The sequence below is a fragment of the Macaca thibetana genome, chromosome 7, assembly GCF_024542745.1.
Source record: "Macaca thibetana thibetana isolate TM-01 chromosome 7, ASM2454274v1, whole genome shotgun sequence".
In the NCBI taxonomy this organism is placed as follows: domain Eukaryota; kingdom Metazoa; phylum Chordata; class Mammalia; order Primates; family Cercopithecidae; genus Macaca; species Macaca thibetana.
This window is the reverse complement of record NC_065584.1, coordinates 39775720-39794988: the sequence shown is the minus strand read 5'-3', so window position 1 is coordinate 39794988 and position 19269 is coordinate 39775720. Positions and strand designations below refer to the sequence as shown.

Genomic DNA, 19269 nt, shown 5'->3' with positions numbered 1-19269 from the left:
CACTCATCCAATTAGTCAAGAAATTCTTTCTTTCTTTCTTTTTTTTTTTTTGAGATGGAACCTCACTCTGTCGCCCAGGCTGAGTGCAGTGGCATGATCTTGGCTCACTGCAACCTCCATCTCCCAGATTCAAGTGATTCTTTTGCTTCAGCCTCCTGAGTAGCTGGGATTACAGGCGTGTGCCACCACACCTGGCTAATTTTTATAGTTTTAGTAGAGACGGGGTTTTGCCATGTTGGCCAGGCTGGTCTTGAACTCCTGACCTCAGGTGATCTGCCTGCCTCGGCTCCCACAGTGTTGGGATTACAGGCGTGAGCCACCACGCCTGGCCAAGAAATTCTTTTAGCTCCTCTTTTGAACTATATCTGGAGTCCAGTTACTTCTCATCACTTGACCTGTTACTTCCCTGGGTGAGATCACTACCAGCTCTTAACTGGTCACTACCAGCTCTTGTCTGTGCTAGCTGATCTCCTTGCTTTCACTCTTGCCCAAGCCTCTTCTCCGTTTGGCAGTTGGAGCAGTCCTTTAAAAAAAAAGACGTCAGATCATGTTGTTCCTGCTTCTAGGCTTCCCATTTTGCTAAATAAAAGCTAAAAAAATACCACAGACCTAAAGGTCTTATGTGATCTTGGCCTTGGCTAGCTCTTTGTTTTCTATTATTCTCCCTCTTACTCCCTGTGTTCCAGATACTTTAGTCTCTTTGTTGTTTCTCAGACACACCAGGCATCTTTCCACATGTAAGCTTTTGCACTTGTTATAATTCCCTATTCTTGTGTGCTATTTCACTGGATATCCACATGGTTCATTTTCTTACCTCTTTTAAGCTTTTGCTCAAATGTCACCTTATTAATGAGGCTTTGTCAGTTCACCTTACATAAAATATAAAATAGCACTAGCCCCACCTGTCACATTCTATTCTCTCATCCTGCTTCATTTTCCTCTAGAGCCTTATTACCTGATATGTAATATATATTTATTTGTCTTCCTCAGTAGAATGTAAACCTCATGAGAGAAGGGTTTTTCTTTTTCTTTTGGTGGTGGTGGTTGTTCAATGCCATATTCTCGGCACCTAGAACAGTGCCTGGCATATAGTAGGTCAACAATAAATATTTGTTGAATGAATGTATCTTAAGTGCTCATTTTGTAAAGAATACTTTTTATAAAAAGATATCCACTAGATGGCATTATTTTCAAACTTTATATAATTAATGTCTGGGAGCAAACGATAGGTTCTTTTCTGTTTTTTGCCCTAAACAAAAAAGATCTTTGTGATGAAGATTGTCACAAGAAGTTACTGGGATGAATGCGAGGCATGTCGAATACTGCATTTATATTTGGTTTTTGATTTATATTTTTTAGATTTTTTTATAAAATAAAAAACATTTGGAGAAACAGAGAAAATTACAGCATATTGGTGTGTAAATGGTCCATTTAATACAGTTATTTAGCATGGTAACTGTGAACAAAGGTTGTTCATGTCTATCTTTTGACGGTTATTCCTTTTCCGAGGCCTTCAGCAATGGGAAAGCAGCAATAAGTTCCAGAGCCTTTCACTACTCAAGCCACTAGTGGAAATCCAGCCTAGTGCTAGAGGGCAGAAAATTGTCAGCTGCTGAGTTCTTGTTGCTAATGAGCTAGGTACTCTCAATCTGGTTCCTAATCAACTGGGCATTCAAATTTTGAAAAACTTCCATGTTTCTAGAAGATGTTGCCAGACCTATCCTGTTAAAAACTGGTAGGTTCTAAGTGCCAGAGATTTTTAGCTGACTTCTCTGACCAGCACTAAACTCAGCAAATAGTTTCTCTAATCAAAAAATTTATGCTTTCCCCGCAAACCGTCAGGATTTGGCTGCTCTGCCTGTGCCAGTGCCATCTCATTGCTTGATTTCCTCACTTACCTCATTTCCTTCTTCCATTTCAATCCCTGTGCCTCTCTTAAGCTCTTTTCCTGGATGGTTATTTGATCCATTTTATTCTCACTCTTCACACCTCTTTTGGTACTATTCCTTACTCATGAAGTATTTTTTCCTCTTCCTGTTCAACTTAGCTATGTATATTTTTCTTTTCAAATTGTTCAAAAATATACTTAAAAACAGTTGTTGAAGTTCTCTCTTCTCTTTTCCTGTTTTAGGTTTTTCTCTTTTATTTCTAATCAGAGCAAATGTAAGGACTTGTTTTGTTTATCTTTTCAAAGTTCCCAGCCTCTTCTCAGAACTCTAACTATTTCGAAATGAAAACACTGTTCTTTTGTACTTTTGAGTCTCTAAATGGAACATAAAATATAGGATGGTTTTCGAGTTTACAGCCTCTCCTCCCAGTTCCCCTGGGATGGCTAAGTACTAGGGCTGATAAAGTGTCATTTCATTTAAAATGAAATGTGATGGTTAAACTCAAAACATTTAAAATGAAATGAGATGGTTAAACTCAAAGACGTATATTTTTAACATTTTAAGCCATAAATATGAGAAATTTCTAGTAATGCTTTCCATATCTTATAATATGAATGATGGTGTTTTAACTTGTCACTCTCTTGTGTTTGGCCTACTGCATATATTAAACTGGCTTTGAGGCCAGAAATCAGTGTTTAGAAAATCACTTTTTGTTTACTAAGAAAATATTGGAACATTAATTTGTTTGGGCCATAATTTTCTGTTTACCAAGGAATTATTGCATAACATTAATTTGCCTGAATTGTTTCAATTGAGAAAGCGTATTTTTCTGGAATGAGACATGAAGACTTACTGATATCTATTATAATACAATATACCATATTTGTTCAAATATACTTATTTCATTCAAGAAAATGAAAGCATTCTTATTTAGTAAACATACCTTATAGCTGCTACTCTAAATATCATTTACAAAAAACATATTTGATCCCAGAAAGATAAATCTCAGAGACATTGTTGTTTGCTCAAGATTAGATGAGATCCAACAGCCCTTGCTAGTTTCATGCTATGACTGCTAACCTCTGTTAGTGCTTGCAAAGGAGAGCTTACATTTCTAAACCTGTATATTAAGCCATTTTGCTTATACTTGCTCTATTGATAATACTTAGAAGTTTCTCAAGTAAAATTATTTAGAGATTCAGCAATGTGACTTTAAATAGAATTAACTATTTTTGTTTGTGCTGTTTTTTTTTTTTACCCACAGACTGGTTGAGATAGCAGAATCCCGTTTTCCCAGATATTTTAACACTGAAGAAAAATTACTTTTGACAAGTAGTAAAGTTCATCTTTATCGGGAACTCACCTGTGATGAAGTTCTACAAAGGTATGCTGCTTTAGATTTTGATTTTTTAGTAATGCGTTGAAGGTTTATGTTTTATCTTTTATGTTTCATCTTCTGAGTGAATAAGTCTTTACAGGTTAGAATTATGTGGAATAACTTTTTCAGTGTTCTTCTTTGTTATAGCCTTTTGGTTGAAGTCTTTCTTTAAAAATGAAAAAAATTAAACGAATAAAATGTTTTAGATTTAATTAAGTGGTGTAATACTTATCTATTGTTCCATTAACAAATTGTCTCACAGTTTAGTAGCTTAAAACAGCAAATACATATTATTTCACATAGTTTCTGAAGGTTAAGTGTCTGGGAGTAGCTTAGCTGGGTGTTTCTGGCTCAGTGGCGCTCAACAGGTTATAGTCAAGCTGGTGGCCAGGGCTGCAGTTGTCTCAAGGCTTGACTGGAGCTGGAGTATCTGCTTCCAAGCTCCCTAATGTAGTTGTTGGAAGGCCTCTGTTTCTTGCTGGCAGTGGGCAAGAGGCCTTTGTTCCTTACTATCTGGGCCTCTCCATAAATCACAACATAGCAACTTGCTTCCCTCAGAGTAAGTGACCTGAGAGACTGGGCAAGTGAAAGAGTACCCAAGATGAAAGCTGTAGTCTTTTATGACCTACACTCAGAAATAAGGTACCATGATTTTGTCATATGCTTGTGGTCACACCGGTCAAGTCTGGCACACTGTGGGAGGGACCTATACAAGGATGTGAAATACCAAGAGGAGAGAGTAAGTGCAGGCCATTTTACAGACTGGCTACCACAAGTAGTTTTACCCCAAAATTGGAGCATTAGCATTATCTTAGGAGAATCAAGGAATTCTGAAACTACACAGAAACAGTTTGCTCTGTTTCCAGAAAAGTGTTATATGTCTAGAAGAGCTGAAAATAAGTTAGGTTTACTGAATTCTTGCAAATCATTACTGTAACTTAGGAAAGAATAGTTTGTTATTGTTTTTAATTTGCTTAGCCTTTGCAATACCCTTATTTATTTACTTTATCTTAAATTTATTGACTATTTTATAAATTCTTCTTTTATAGGATTGAATCTTTGGAAGAAGAAATTATCTCAAAAGGAATTAAACTTGTGATTATTGACTCTGTTGCTTCTGTGGTCAGAAAGGAGTTTGATACACAACTTCAAGGCAATCTCAAAGAAAGAAACAAGTTCTTGGCAAGAGAAGCATGCTCCTTGAAGTATTTGGCTGAGGAGTTTTCCATCCCAGTAAGTTTTTCTTTTTTTTCTCTTATATCTTTTCCTTTCTTTTATATTACATTCACCGACTTATAGTATCAAATAATAAAATTAGAGGGAAATGTAAAACAGATGACTTTTTAAAGGTAGTACAGTCTAATTGCTATAGCAAACATTACCATCATCTTAAATTAGCTCATCTGCTGAGATTATTTTATCCTTTTAATAATTTGAGCCTGGAGTAGATTTAAATGATGTTTTTAAAAGTTCCTGTAGTCCTTCCGTTTCTTCATTCTCATTGTTTACTCTTTGTATATGCTTTATATCACATTTCTCATATTATAGTAAAACTTCATGAAATTGCCTAGGTCCATTTCTATGTAATTAAAAAAGATCCTGCAGTTGTTGTTAGTTTTGTTGTAAGTATTTTAGGTTTAGATACTGTGTTATTGTGTTCAGTGCTGTTTTGCGTACAATAGGATTTGGTTTGCCTCAAATAGTCAGAGGTCAACCATTAAGGGATGTTGGAATGATAGTAGTGAAAAGTGTCAGTAAGAAAACTTTGAAAGATTACTTGTGGCATGGCTTTTTGTAGTGGGCATTGTGATCAGAAATCTGAAGATGACAGGATATTGCAAGGGCTTGTGATGTGTAACTTGCAAGACATAAGTGTGTACTAAGTTACACTCCCATCTGCAGTGTGTCAGAGAGTTTCAGTTGTTCCACAGCCTCATCAACATTCAGGCTCCTCAATTTTAGTCATGCTTCATCTCAAGAAAAGATAGTTCCTTAAACTGAGATAAAATTTGGTTATGATTTTATAATTTTTAGATTTGTTTTTGGAAAATTAAAATCTTGGATCTTTGCAACGTAAAGAGTATGTATAAGTAATATAAACTACCACACAGCCTTTGAGATTTATAAAACCAAGGAAGAAGTCAAGGGAGAAAATACGGCATTCAAAAAGTTCTACATACTTTAATGGCTTTTTAGTTTGTATTTTGAATTAAAGTCAAGTGCTGTTAAGTTTATCTTGGGTGATGTTCATCTTTTACATCTTATTGTGTAGTTGGTTAAAATGATAAATTCAAATTTATATTTTTCCTGGTCAAGGAGAATAAGGGAACTTTGAAATCTTGTATAAAGATACTTGATTGAATAGAAATTTATGTCCTATATAGTCGGCCCTCTGTATCTGTGGGTTCTGCATCCATGGATTCAACCAACTAAGGATAGAAGATATTTGAAAAAACAATGGATGTGGTAGTGTGCCCCTGCAGTCTCAGCTACTCAAGAGGCTGACGTGGGAGGATCACTTGGGCCCAGGAGGTTGAGTTTGCATTGAGCCATGTTCATGCCACTGCACTCCAGCCTGGGAGACAGAGTGAGACCCTCTCTCTAAATATATATATATATTTGAAAAAAAAGAAAAGGATTGTTGTCTTTGTACTGAACACGTACAGACTTTTTTCTTGTCATGATTCCCTACAGTTTAGCAGGGATCTACATAGCATATACGTTGTATTGGGTATTATAAGTAATGTAAAGTTGATTTAAAGTATATAGGAGAATGTACATAGGTTATATGCAAACACTGCACCATTTTATATGAGGGACTTGAGCATCCATGGATTGTGGTATCTGCAGAGTAGTCCTGGAACCAATCCCCCATGGATACAGGAGGATGACTATATATTCTTATTTTAACAGAATTCATACTGTTGCTTGACTTAATGCCATGCAAAATAAAATTCACTTTTTAAAAGTTGTGTTTGTTTGATTTTAAGTAGTAATTGTAGGCTAATGCTTTTCAGTTTTTCCTAAGGTGATTTATTTTCCCAAGTGAGAAAGGGGCACTGCTTTTCTTTGTTTTTAATAGAACCCTCTGAAAAAATAGGTACTAAATATCTCATTTCTCTGCTTCTGGCTTTGTTTATCTATTTAGAGATAAATGCAGTTTATACTATGTACTTATATAACTGTGATATCTGTTTTTTGTGACAAGTAAGATTGTAAGATTGGTTTTAAAAGGATTTTGAAAAATATTTCCTTTAGAAAATGTTGGAATTTTCCTAGCTAAATTGATGCATTTAAATGGAAAATCTCTCACACAGGTCCAAGATTTAATTAAAAAAAAAAAAAGGAAATCATGAACTTTTACACATTTATACTATACTTGAATAGGTGGTTTAATTAAGTTGATGCAAAAGCAGTTGCAATATATTATATTATATATTGCAGTATATTATTGTCTGGTTCATTTGCTTTACAAATTAGTAAACCCGAGCCTTTTTGTAATTCCTTTTACATGCCAACAGATACTCCTGTTCGAGGAGTATTTACTGTTCCTCAGCCTGGAACCTTCCTCCTCTAAATATCCACATGGCTTATTCTATCCTGTCATCTTATCAGTGAGGACCTCCCAAACCATATAAGTATTAACCATACCCCCGCTGTCCTCTTACTATGGTTTGTTTCTTCTCCATCACAGTTTTCACCCCTTAGCATGTTATGTATCTAATATTTGTGTGTTCCTTCTACTGCCTCATTCTCTCTCTCTCTCTTATTTATTTATGTTTTGAGACAGGGTCTCTGTCACCCAGGCTGGAGTGCAGGCACAATCATGGCTCACTGTGGCCTCAATCTCCCAGGCTCAAGTGATCCTCCCACCTCATTCTCCCAGGTAGCTGGGACTACAGGCATGCAACACCACCACACCTGGCTAATTTTTTATGTTTGGTAGAGACACGATCTCACTATGTTGCCTAGTCTGGTCTCAAACTCCTTTGCTCAAGCAATTCTCCCATCTTGGCCTCCCAAAGTTCTGGGATTACAGGCATGAGCCACTGCACCTGGCCTGCCTTATTCTCAGTACCAGCAATAGTGCCTAACATATAGTAGACACTCAACAAATATTTTTGAATGTATGAATTGTAGATATTGCTTCTCATCTTGGTCTTTACTTAATCTTGTCTCTATTGGTACTGAACTTAAATTTTAATATTTGCTTTTAACCCTATTGTTATCTTTTATTTTAACAGTAATAAAATATAATTTTCAGTGGCAGAATGTCTTATATTGGAGCTGTACTCAAATTACATTGGCATCTTATAGGAAGAAAAATAATTCTTCAGATTCTTAAATTTTGAAAAGGCTTTAGAGATTTAGATAGTATCAGAGAGCCAGGCAGTAGGAGAAAAGATTTTTATCTCAGTCTAGTAGAACTATGACAGGTGAATGTCTGATGGCCTCTGAGCACTGGGTGGTAAGCCATGCATTCTAGATATATAGATGGCAGTTATCTGCTGATAAACACATGAAAAGATAGTTAAAATCCTGTCATTAGGGACATGCAAATTAAAATCCCAATGCCGTACCGCTACACATCTATTAGAATGGCTCAAAAAACCCTGATCTGAACCATTCCCTCTTCTCTGTAGGCTCAGGACCCAGGGCTGGTACCACCACAAACCCAGTAACTTAAGGAATTAGGAAGAAGGGTAAGAGAGCAGTCTGCTTATAAGAGCAGTGTTTTCTCAAACTAGATTAAGGCACTGACCCCTTTTAAATGCAAATAATATTCTCACAAAACCCCACTGCTGACTTCATTTTTATTGCAGTATCACAGAAATGTACAGAATTATAAGACTAGCTAATAATTCTTAACATTAAGTCATGCTTATAAAACCATAAAGATGGATTGCATCTATAGGCAGCATAGTACTGTTCAAATTAATTATGTCAATTTAATATGTTATTTTTGATAATTTGCTAAATTAAATTATTGCTTGCTATATATATAAGCTTATCTCACGGACTGCTTTAAATATATATATATAGTGATGATTCAGCTTTCCCCCCTCTTTCTCTGTTTGAACTAGTACTAAAAAGCCTTCATCTGTTTGGGAAGGGTGACATCGTTTGGCCCTCATGTGGGCATGAATGCATTTAAGTTTTAAGTATGCTGTTGCTCTTTTCTACATTAGTCCCTGAGAATTAAAGAGGAATTAATTGGTATCACTTGATTGAAAACAGATACATGAATATATTTCAGAGGTTTTCAATTATAAGATGGCTTTACTAATATTTTGAGGGTATCACTGAAATGAAAACATAAAATTAAAAAATTTTCACAGAGAATTTTATAGACTTTTGAATATGTTCAGACTGCAGTTTTGAGAAGCAGTTGTAGAAGTCTGGTAGAATCTTTTTTCCTGAAGTTTATGGAGGTGGTGTAAGTGATACTCTGCCATTGGGATGGAAGATGCAGAACCTTTGTCTTTTTAAAGCGTGTTCACACTAGTATTGAAAAAACAGTAGGCTCTGAAGCTATTTAGAGATACTTGATAAAAATAACCGAAAAAAATTTAAATATTGCTTTATAAACTACTAAATTGTGGTTATGGCTATATATGTTGACTGTTTATCATTGACTTCTAATTACCACTTATAGAATAGTTATTATACATATTGTAAATTATGTATCAGATTAAAATATTAGGATGTTTTTGCCAGAAAGGACCTTAAAATTTAGTTTGGCCCCTTCATTTTACAGATGACAGTGAGGCCGAAAAGTGACCTGACTTGCTCCAGGACACTCAGCATAGGAAAGGACAAGCAGTGGGTAGAATGAGAGATCTTTTAGATGCCAGTTTGGGGATTTTTTTTTCCACAGCAGAATTTTCATTTTTTCTGAGACGTACAGAATTATGGTGGACTGTAAACTTATTAATGACAGGATTATATCTTCTGTTTCTCTGATTTCCAGGACCTAGCACTGTGGATAACTAATATTTAGGAGGTAACAGCTAATGAAAGTACAATTAAGGTTTATGAAAATAGTCTTACCATATATATGTCATATTTACATTCATTGGAATATTTTTCTTTATCTTTTAAAACATAATTTGAATTTTTTTATGCTTACTGCTGGAATTCTTGTTATGTTTTTTTTTGAGACGGAGTCTCGCTCTGTCGCCCAGGCTGGAGTGCAGTGGCCAGATCTCAGCTCACTGCAAGCTCTGCCTCCCGGGTTCCTGCCATTCTCCTGCCTCAGCCTCCCGAGTAGCTGGGACCACAGGCGCCGCCACCTCGCCCGGCTAATTTTTTGTGTTTTTAGTAGAGACGGGGTTTCGCCGTGTTAGCCAGGATGGTCTCGATCTCCTGACCTTGTGATCCGCCCGTCTCGGCCTCCCAAAGTGCTGGGATTACAGGCTTGAGCCACCGCGCCCGGCCATGTTTTTGTTTTTAAATTGACCTTTGTAGTATGCCATGTTAGTTATATTCTTTTTATTTATTTTCAATTCCAGAGTTGTATAAGTTGTTGGAATTAAAGAGAATGAAAATATATTGCTTACATAACAGGACTTTGACCTTTTGAAAATTCTTTGGAAATGCTTTTTTACTTGTATTTCCAAGATCTACAGTTTTACTTTTTCAGAGAATTCAACAAATCAATTTCTGTTGTTATATGAATAATATTGAACTTTTTTGTCTCCCCTTAATCTTCTACTTCCTTCATTTCTTGATATTGTACAAATGTTTTCTGGTATAAGGGGACGAGTACCAGTTAACACAATTTACAAAAGAGGTATATGGAGATAAATTTGGATATATTATTAAATATTCTAAGAGGGAAATGCCTTATTTCCATTGAAAGTTGTTAATATCCAAATTATTTTACTAAGATATGCTTATAATCAGTTTTTCTGTTGCCATCTGTGTTCTTTTTTTTTTTTTTTTTTTTTTTTTTTTTTTTTTTGAGACGGAGTCTCGCTGTGTCGCCCAGGCTGGAGTGCAGTGGCCGGATCTCAGCTCACTGCAAGCTCTGCCTCCCGGGTTTTTACGCCATTCTCCTGCCTCAGCCTCCCGAGTAGCCGGGACTACAGGCGCCCGCCACCTCGCCCGGCTAGTTTTTTGTATTTTTTAGTAGAGACGGGGTTTCACCGTGTTAGCCAGGATGGTCTCGAACTCCTGACCTCGTGATCCGCCCGTCTCGGCCTCCCAAAGTGCTGGGATTACAGGCTTGAGCCACCGCGCCCGGCCTGCCATCTGTGTTCTTGATTACACACCTTTTGAGAATATCCATTGCTCTAATTTATTGCTGATCAAGGTTTTTGGAATTTTAATGATTATTTTTGTTTAAAGCTGCTTAGAAAAATGTATCAAAATATTTAATTTTTAATTTTGCTATTTTAAAGACAGTTTTAAATCATTAACAAATGGAAAGAATTTGTTCTTGTTTTAAAGTGGACATATAACAAGGTTAAACTTTTTATTATTATTTGACGCAAGCATAATTTTTTTTTTCTCTTTTTAGTGGTGAACTTCATGTGGGCCAGGATTTTATTTATTTATTTATTTATTTATTTCACATCATGAGCTGTCCCATTATGCCAAGTGGGTTTAATTTTTGTAGGATTATACCTTGTCTTAGATACTAATAAATATTGAAAATAGAAAAATAAGAAACTAGGCCACTTCATTTAAAATAATTAAGGTTTTATTAATTATAAATTGGGAATATTGTCTTTATAACTGCGAGATAAGAGGAAAAAGAATGTATGTACCCAAATTTGACATTTATTTTTATCTTAAACATATATATTCAGAACTGTCACTATGTGAAAGTCTGATGAAGTTACTCTGATTGTAAAGTAGGAGTCCTAGACCCTAGATATAGACATAGATATGCCATTAAAGCTCTGCAGTCCTATTTTGCTGTGTGTAGCATTGTTGTATGACTTCTAGAAATCACGTAATTTTTGGTTTACTCTTACTACTTTCATATTTGTTACTGAAAACAAGCACCATAGGACTTCTGAGGTAAGAAAAGTCCTTTATAGTGTTTTTCTTTTCCATAAATGCCTACTGTCGGCTCACACACATTTGAAATCAGATTGTTCTTAAAGCTATCCTGTGTTCATTCAGGTCCCTGAAACTCACAGTCTAGACTAAGCCTTTATCATTTAGTGAAAATAATTCTAGAAAAAGTGTATCTTTCTTTTGTGTAGCTCTTTATGACTTCTGAAACTTTGTTTTTATTGTTTCTAGCAAAAAGCTAGAAACAAAAGTTAATAAGTAGGTGATTGGCTACATTAATGTTGATATAGCCATACAATATTATATTGTGCCACTGTTACAATGAATGAGGTAGCCCAGAAATGGATTCATAGGTTATGCAGGCAAGGGTTAATTCAGCTGGCATGGGTTACTCACATCCAGCCTTTCCCAAAAAAGGCCTCTTTTCAGGACTGCCCTTGACTGGCTCCTAGGAGATGAGCACTGGGCCCTGGGAATATTCTGCCTAGTAAGAGAGTTATATGCCTGAGGACTTGAGCCACAGGTACTGGTTTGATCAGATAGTTTATGCAAACAGTATGATTTATGGTGAAGCCTATTTTTCTCTGGGGATCTGGGGACTACAATCTAAAGAGCTGAGGTCATTCACATGCAGGCATTGCATGCCTAGTGACTGACCCTCAATAAAAATGCTGGACATTAAGGCTTCAGTGAACTTTCCTGGTTGACATTACTTTGCATGTGTTGTCACACATTGTTGCTAGAGCAATTAAGCACATGCATGCAACTCTACTGGGAGAGGACACCTGGAATCTTGCACCTGGTTTCTCCTGGACTTTGCTCATGTACCTTTTCTGTTTGCTCATTTTGATCTGTATCCTTTTGCTGTAGTAAGCCATAACTGTCAATATAACAGCTTTTCTGAGTCCTGTGAGTCCTTCTAGTAAATCATTGAGCCAGAAGGTAATCATGGGGAACCTTGACATGCAGGGGCACTAATAGATATATACAAGGGTATCTATGGCAACTTAATTTGTAATTGCTCAAAACTGGCAAGATGTATTGTAGTTAATAGTATTGCATCAATCTTAATACATTGGTTTTGATAATTGTACTATAGTATGTAAGATGGTGATATTAGGAGAAGCTGGGAGAAGGGCATTTGAGAACTCTATACCCGTTCCACAGCTTTGTGGTAAATCTAAAATTGTTTCCAAATAAAAAGTTAAAAAAGAAAAGGAGGTCAGGTGTGGTGGGTCACACCTGAAATCCCAGCATATGGTGGTGCACACCTGTAGTCACAGCTACTTGGGAGGCTGGGGCAGGAGGATGGCTTGAGCCCAGGAGTTCAGGACTGCAATGAGCTATGAACATACCACTGCATTCCAGCCTGGGTGACAGGGCAAGACCCTGTCTCAAAAAAATAATTCAGTCAATAAATAAATAAATAAATAAATAAATAAAGAGTAGGGCGGGTTTTATGAGTAGAAGTTGGCTCTGGGTACTCATAAAGAAACGGCACTGGCAGTATTTGGAGAAGGGGACTTGATTTTTATGCACTGGTTCTCTTCCATTTAGTCATCTGGTCCCATAGATATTATCTAATACCTCTTCAATTTAAACCTTGCTCTTAATCTTTCAGCACATCCTCTTGACTCCACTTTCAAAATACATTCAGTACCTGATTACTTTCTATCACCTTCATTGCTATCATCTTGGTTCCTGGAGGTTAAAAGTACTGGTTTTGGAGTTAGACGTTGGTTTGAATCTTAGCTCCACTATTTACTAATTTTGTGACCTTGAATGAGTATTTATCCCAGCTCTAACCTTTAGTTTCCATGTTTGAAAAATGAGGTTAATAATATCTGACTCATAGGGCTGTGAGTATTAAATGAGATAATGTCTGTAATGTTCTTCACAATGTTTGGCACATTCAGTAAAAAGTAGCCTTTAATTATTAATTTTACTAGTTACCTCATTCCCGATGCCTGGTGTGTTTTATCTCTCTCCTCCTAAAATATTTTTTTAAAAGGCTGCAAGGGCCTCAGAAGGAAAAATCATGTCTTATTCACTATTGTATCCCCCTCTGTCTTATTGATGGATGCTGTTACTGCCTGAACCCTCCTTTATCTGGTTAACTTATACTTATTTTTTGGATCTCAGACTCTTTTTGTCTTTCCTTTTTAATTCCACCTTCAGCACTTGTGTCCAAAACTCCATGCTAGGAACAATGGGATAATAAAGATGAGTAAAGTCTTTGCCCTTAAGGCTTCTGCAAATAAGGTAATTGTAGAGACAAATCGCTGTCTGTGACATAATGGAGAATAAAATAAGTGTCTTGTCTACTGTTCCTTTTTATTTCTTACAAATATGTAAGTAGCTTGGTACTTCTCTGTCCTTTGTTTGGAATTATAGATTACACAGAGGGAATTAAAGGGAGGTAGCAGAGACTTTCATAGTCTCTTGGTAAACCCTTTATCATGTCTAGCTTTGGCCCTTAAATGTCCCATTCTTTTTTTATTTTTATGTTTTGAGACAAAATCTCTATTGCCCAGGCAGGAGTGCAATGGCATGGTCATAGCTTACTGCAGCTATGCCTAGTTCTAGTGATCCTTCTGCCTCAACCTCCCAAATAGCTGGGACTACAGGCATGTACCACCATGCCTAGCTAATTTTTTGGATTTTTAGTAGAGATAGGGTCTTGCTATGTTGCCCAGGCTAGTCTCGAACTCCTGGGCTCAAGCAGTCTGCCCACTGTGGCCTCCCAAAATGCTAGGATTATAGGCATGAGCCACCGTGCCTGGCTAGGGTTCCATTCTTATTTAGAAAGTGAGTGGTGTTTTGGAGACTGATGGGTAGTGGTTAAATTCATAAAGCAAATGCATAATTCTAAAGTTGTATTGCTAAGAAAAGGTTGGAAATGAAGGCCAGCTGTAGCTCTTAGTCTTTAGTATTCTTTATATGGGTTACACAGTGCCTTGATTTGTTGTAGAATTTTCTAATCGAAGATCTTAAGGTTGTAGCTGAGTGGCAGTCTTGTTTTCTAATTAGTATAGGGATGCAGAGAATGAGGCGATTTATCTAAGATTACTTAAGGAGTCGTTTGGATAATTGAATAATATCACTTGCCACTTCTGTCCTGGGTTGTTATTGTAGTATCTTAATGGGTCTGCTTCTCTCTTTTCTGTATCGGTAATAGTACTATGAGGGCAGAGAAACTATTTGTTTTGTCCACAGTTGTATCCTTTACAGCTAGGACAGTGTGGCACATAATATATGCTCTAATTAATATTTGTTGAATGATTAAGTCTCAGTTTAGGATATGATATAATATTTAAAGTTCTCTTCCTTCTGGCTCCAACGTGCTCCTCCCATGTTGTCATTTCTCTTCTGTGCAGAAATGGACACACAGGTGTCAAGAATACACAATGGGGAAAAGACAGCCTCTTCAATAAATGGTGTTGGGAAAACTGGATATTTTTCAATCCTCAATATATGACACTATTCAATACAGGCAGCTAAGGAGGATACATAAGAACATATATCCAAAGGAATTAAAATCAGGATCTCAAATAAATATCTGAATTCCTATGTTCATTGTAGGATTATTCCCAATAGCTAAGCCATGGAAGCAATGCAAATGTCATCCATGGATGAATGGAAAAAGGAAATGTCATATATACATACAATGGTATACTATTTAGCCTTAAAAAAAAGAGAAGGAAATACTACTATCTGTCACAACATGGATGAACCTGGAGGACATTATGCTAAATGAGATAAGCCAGACAGAGAAGAACAAAGAATACGTGATCCCACTTTTACTAGTATATGGAATATAAAATAGTCAAACTCATAGAGCAAAGAGTAGAATGGTGATTGCCAGGGGCTGGGAGGAGGAGGAAACGGGGGTATTGGCCAGAAGTAAGACTGCTGGATCATATGGTAGTTCTATCTTCAGTGTTTTGAGGAACCTCCATACTGTTTTCCATAGATTCTTAAATGTTTGGGAAATATTTTTAATCTTACAAAGTTAATTAAGTGCCTCTTGAATTCTTACATTCAATAAAGGGAAAACATTCTAACCTAGGAAAATTAAAGTTGTTTTCTGACTTTTTGTTTGAAATATACAAAACTGTGTATATTTAATGTATACAACTTGGAGAATGTACACTGTGAAACCATTACTACGGTCAATGCCATAAACACATCCATTACCTCTAAAAGTTTCCGCCTAGGCTGGGATCACCGCGCCCAGCCCTTTATTCACTTTTGGTGGGAGTGTAAATTGGTGTAGCTACCTGCTATGGAATCTATGTAAAAACGTAACAGCTGTGGTTTAAAAGTTTTATTGTCTTCCAATACAAGTAACATAATGTAAACTAGAGGATATTAAAAATTATGTATTTTTCACTTGAACAGCTTGTTCCCTACCCCTTTTTTGATTTCTGTTTATCCTTGATATTGAAAGAGAAATAGTCTTGTTGATTTTACATCTCTATTTATTTAGATCTTTTTCTTTTTTTTTTTTTGAGATGGAGTCTCGCTCTGTTGCCCAGGCTGGAGTGCAGTGGCACAATCTTGGCTCACTGCAACCTCCACCCCCCGGGTTCAAGTGATTCTTCTGCCTCAGCTTTCCCAGTAGCTGGGACTACAGGCGTCCGCCACCACGCCCGACTAATTTTTGTATTTTTAGTAGAGATGGGGTTTCACCATATTGGCCAGGCTGGTCTGGAACTCCTGACCTTGTGATCCGCCCGCCTCGGCCTCCCAAAGTACTGGGATTTACAGGCATGAGCCACTGCGCCCAGCCTATTTAGATTTTTTTTTTTTTTTTTTTTTTGAGACGGCGTCTTGTTCTGTCGCCCAGGGCGGAGTGCAGTGGCACGATCTCCGCTCACTGCAACCCCCCCTCCCGGGTTCACGCCATTCTGCCTCAGCCTTCCGAGTAGCTGGGACTACAGATGCCCGCCACCATGCCCAGCTAATTTTTTTTTTTTTTTTTGTATTTTTAGTAGAGACGGGGTTTCACCGTGTTAGCTAGTATGGCCTCCATCTCCTGACCTCGTGATCCGACTGCCTCAGCCTCCCAAAGTGCTGGGATTACAGGCGTGAGCCACCGTGCCCGGCCTAGATTCTTTTAATATTGACTCATGTCTCTGCTGGGAAATACCTTCTTAAAAGTGAAACATTTGCATTAGATTATAGCTTTTTTAACCTTAAGGCTATTTTGATGGTCATAGAGAGAAAAATATGTATGGCTAGACAGAGAGCAGTGGTTCTTATTGTATTACCATTAATGGTTTGTTCCTAAGATTCTTTTAAAATTAAAATTTTATTATAAACATTTGGGCTTTGAAGTCCCTTTTAAGATTAGGGTCCTTATTTATTGTCTCAGAGTTTGTGTTAATTGTTTTACTGGAAAAAATAAGTAGTCATTGACATTGAAAAAATTTCTACAGATTTGAAATGCTTGCTGTTAATAAGAAATAGCTACACCTTATTGAGTACTACTTTTTTTGTTTCAGGTTCTGTAGTCAGTACATTTCAAACATTTTCCATTTAATATTTTACATAACTTTGTGAGGTGTATTATATTATTGCTTTTTTATAGTTGAAGAAATTGAGGCTTATAAAGGTTAAATAACTTTACCAGAGTCACGTGGCTAGTAAGTGGAAGGGCTTGAGTTTGAATCCAGATATGTCTGATTCCAATGCATGTGTTCTTATTCCTAATGGAACACTGCTCCTAATGCAGTAGTCAAAATTATTCTATTCCCTTGCTGCTTATCATACTAAAAACTTTTCAATACTTATTGTTTCCTCTAAGCCTTTTTCAATGGAAAGTCTCTAATTTTGCTTTATGCTTTTTTTGCTGCTTGTAAACGTAACCACAGTGTTGCTTCTATATTAGTGGTATAAGTATTTCAAGTAAGAGAAATATTTGAATACTTGAAGCTTTGATTGCTTTTTCACAAACATGTAAATCACACATGTAATGTTAAGAGTATAATTAATGCCTTCTATGTGCCAGTGAATATACTGAAGACTTGTAGGTTTTCTGAACGATATTCTCAGAATTGGCAAACTTGTAGCTTACGTCTTGTAGTAAAGATGTTGTCTTAGGAAAATAATTTCAAAATACTTGCACTTTAGACCTCTCTTGGGGAACACATGAAGTAAGACTGTCTCCTAAGATTCTGCTTTGAGGTTTTATGAAGACACAATACATGCTGTAACTGGACAGAAGACATTTTAGTTTCATGACATTGCCAAATGTGTCTCATAAAATTCACTGTTCATGAATTTAATTAAAAGTTCTTAGGAGCTTAAAACTTAAAGTAGGTATTATAGACTCATGACTCAAAGGATCTTTCAGTTATGTGTGTGTGTGTGTATATATATGTATGTGTATACATATAAATATATATTTATATACACAAATATATATTTATATATTTAATATTATATAAATATTGCCACATATATAAATATATTTATATATAAATATATATATATTTGAGGGTGAGACAATTCTAAACTAAAGTGGAATAAAGCAATGCCTATCATTATAAATACCAAAGTGCAGTATTTTAAAGAAATGTTGAAATTGTTATAATATGAAGTTTCTTAGTGCCCCTAGCTTACAGCCACTAAAGTTAGTTTTATTTCTGACACCATATTGTAATGAATTTACCTTTTGTTCTGTATGATCTTTAGTTATTGGTTGCTATGATCTTTAGTTATTGGTTGCCCAATAACATGGGATTGGCCTGCCTGCTAACCTTGTGTTGGAGTCTGCTTAGTCCCTAGTTCAGCTAGGTCCAAGTTTTTGTCCCATGACCAAGAAGAATAAGGCTTGCAGACGCTGGAGAGTGAATAGAGTAGAATTTATTAAGCAAAAGGAAAGCTCTCAGCAAAGAGAGGGGACCTGAAAGCAGGTTGCCAGAAATGGGGCTAAGTTCTGGGTCTTTTATGTGGCGAGAGCAAGGAAGTCTTCTGTGGGTTTTGCCCCAGATGGGAAGGCTAAAGTTCCCTCTTAAGGATGTTGCATCTGTGCATGCCTGGGGTTGGCCAGAGTGACTCCATCTTGGTTATTACCCATGAGTGCCTAAGCGAAAGCCACAGGGGTGCTAAAACCACAATGTTAATGTTATTATTATGAGTTGGGCCAAGTTAAGGACATTTAGTTGACTTATTGCGCCTGTGCCTAAGTTGGGATGGTCCCTTCTGAGCAACATCCTGGCATAAGAGGAAGTTCTTAACCATATTTCTTCTCGTTTGCTACAGGGACAGTGTAGGTACAGTCCTGTGGGTATTTTTCTACTCCCAAGACCCTCCCTTTCTATCCCTAAACTGCCTCCTCTGTCACTTGGAAATGGCAGTTTACTGTCGAACAATAGACCTCTCCTTATGCTTTTCTCTTCCAATCTTTGGGATTGACACTCTGAAGATTAAACATTTCATTGAGACGGCATGATGCAGTGGAAGGTACCCAGAATCACAATACAGTTCACAATTGCAAAGATATGGAATCAACCAGAGTGGATGATTAGATGAAGAAAATGTAGTATATATACATAATGGAATACTATTCAGCCATAAAAAGACTGACATAATGTCTTTTGCAGCAACATGGATCAAACTGGAGGCCATTATCTTATGTGAAATAAGCCAGACACAAAAAGACAAATACCACATATAAGTGGGAGTGAAATAATGTATACTCATGGATGTAGAGTGTGGAATGATAGACAGTGAAGACTGGGAAGGGTGGGAGGGGGTTGGATGATGAGAAATTGCTTAATTGGTACAATGTATGTTATTCCAGTGATGAATACACGGAAAGTCCTGACTTCATCACTATGCAATATATTCATGTAACAAAATTACACTGTATCCCTTACATTTACATAAATAAAATGAAATGAAAAATGAAACAAGATAGGAGTTTAAGTACCAGATGTGTTACAACTAGCTGTGCAATCCTGGACCAAT

The 19269-nt window shown here is 36.6% G+C and overlaps 1 protein-coding gene across 7 annotated transcripts in view; it reads left to right on the top strand.

The window, feature by feature from the left end:
- Positions 1-19269, top strand: part of RAD51B (RAD51 paralog B) — a 787871-nt gene that overhangs the window by 57472 nt on the left and 711130 nt on the right. For all 7 annotated transcript variants that reach the window (XR_007727250.1, XR_007727251.1, XM_050797048.1 and 4 more), the window contains 2 exons: positions 3154-3273; positions 4317-4500. Coding sequence is in view for 5 of the 7 variants with exons in the window: in XM_050797048.1 (XP_050653005.1) it covers positions 3154-3273; positions 4317-4500 (304 nt within the window). In the remaining 2 variants the exon portion in view is untranslated. The remainder of the gene's footprint in view (positions 1-3153; positions 3274-4316; positions 4501-19269) is intronic.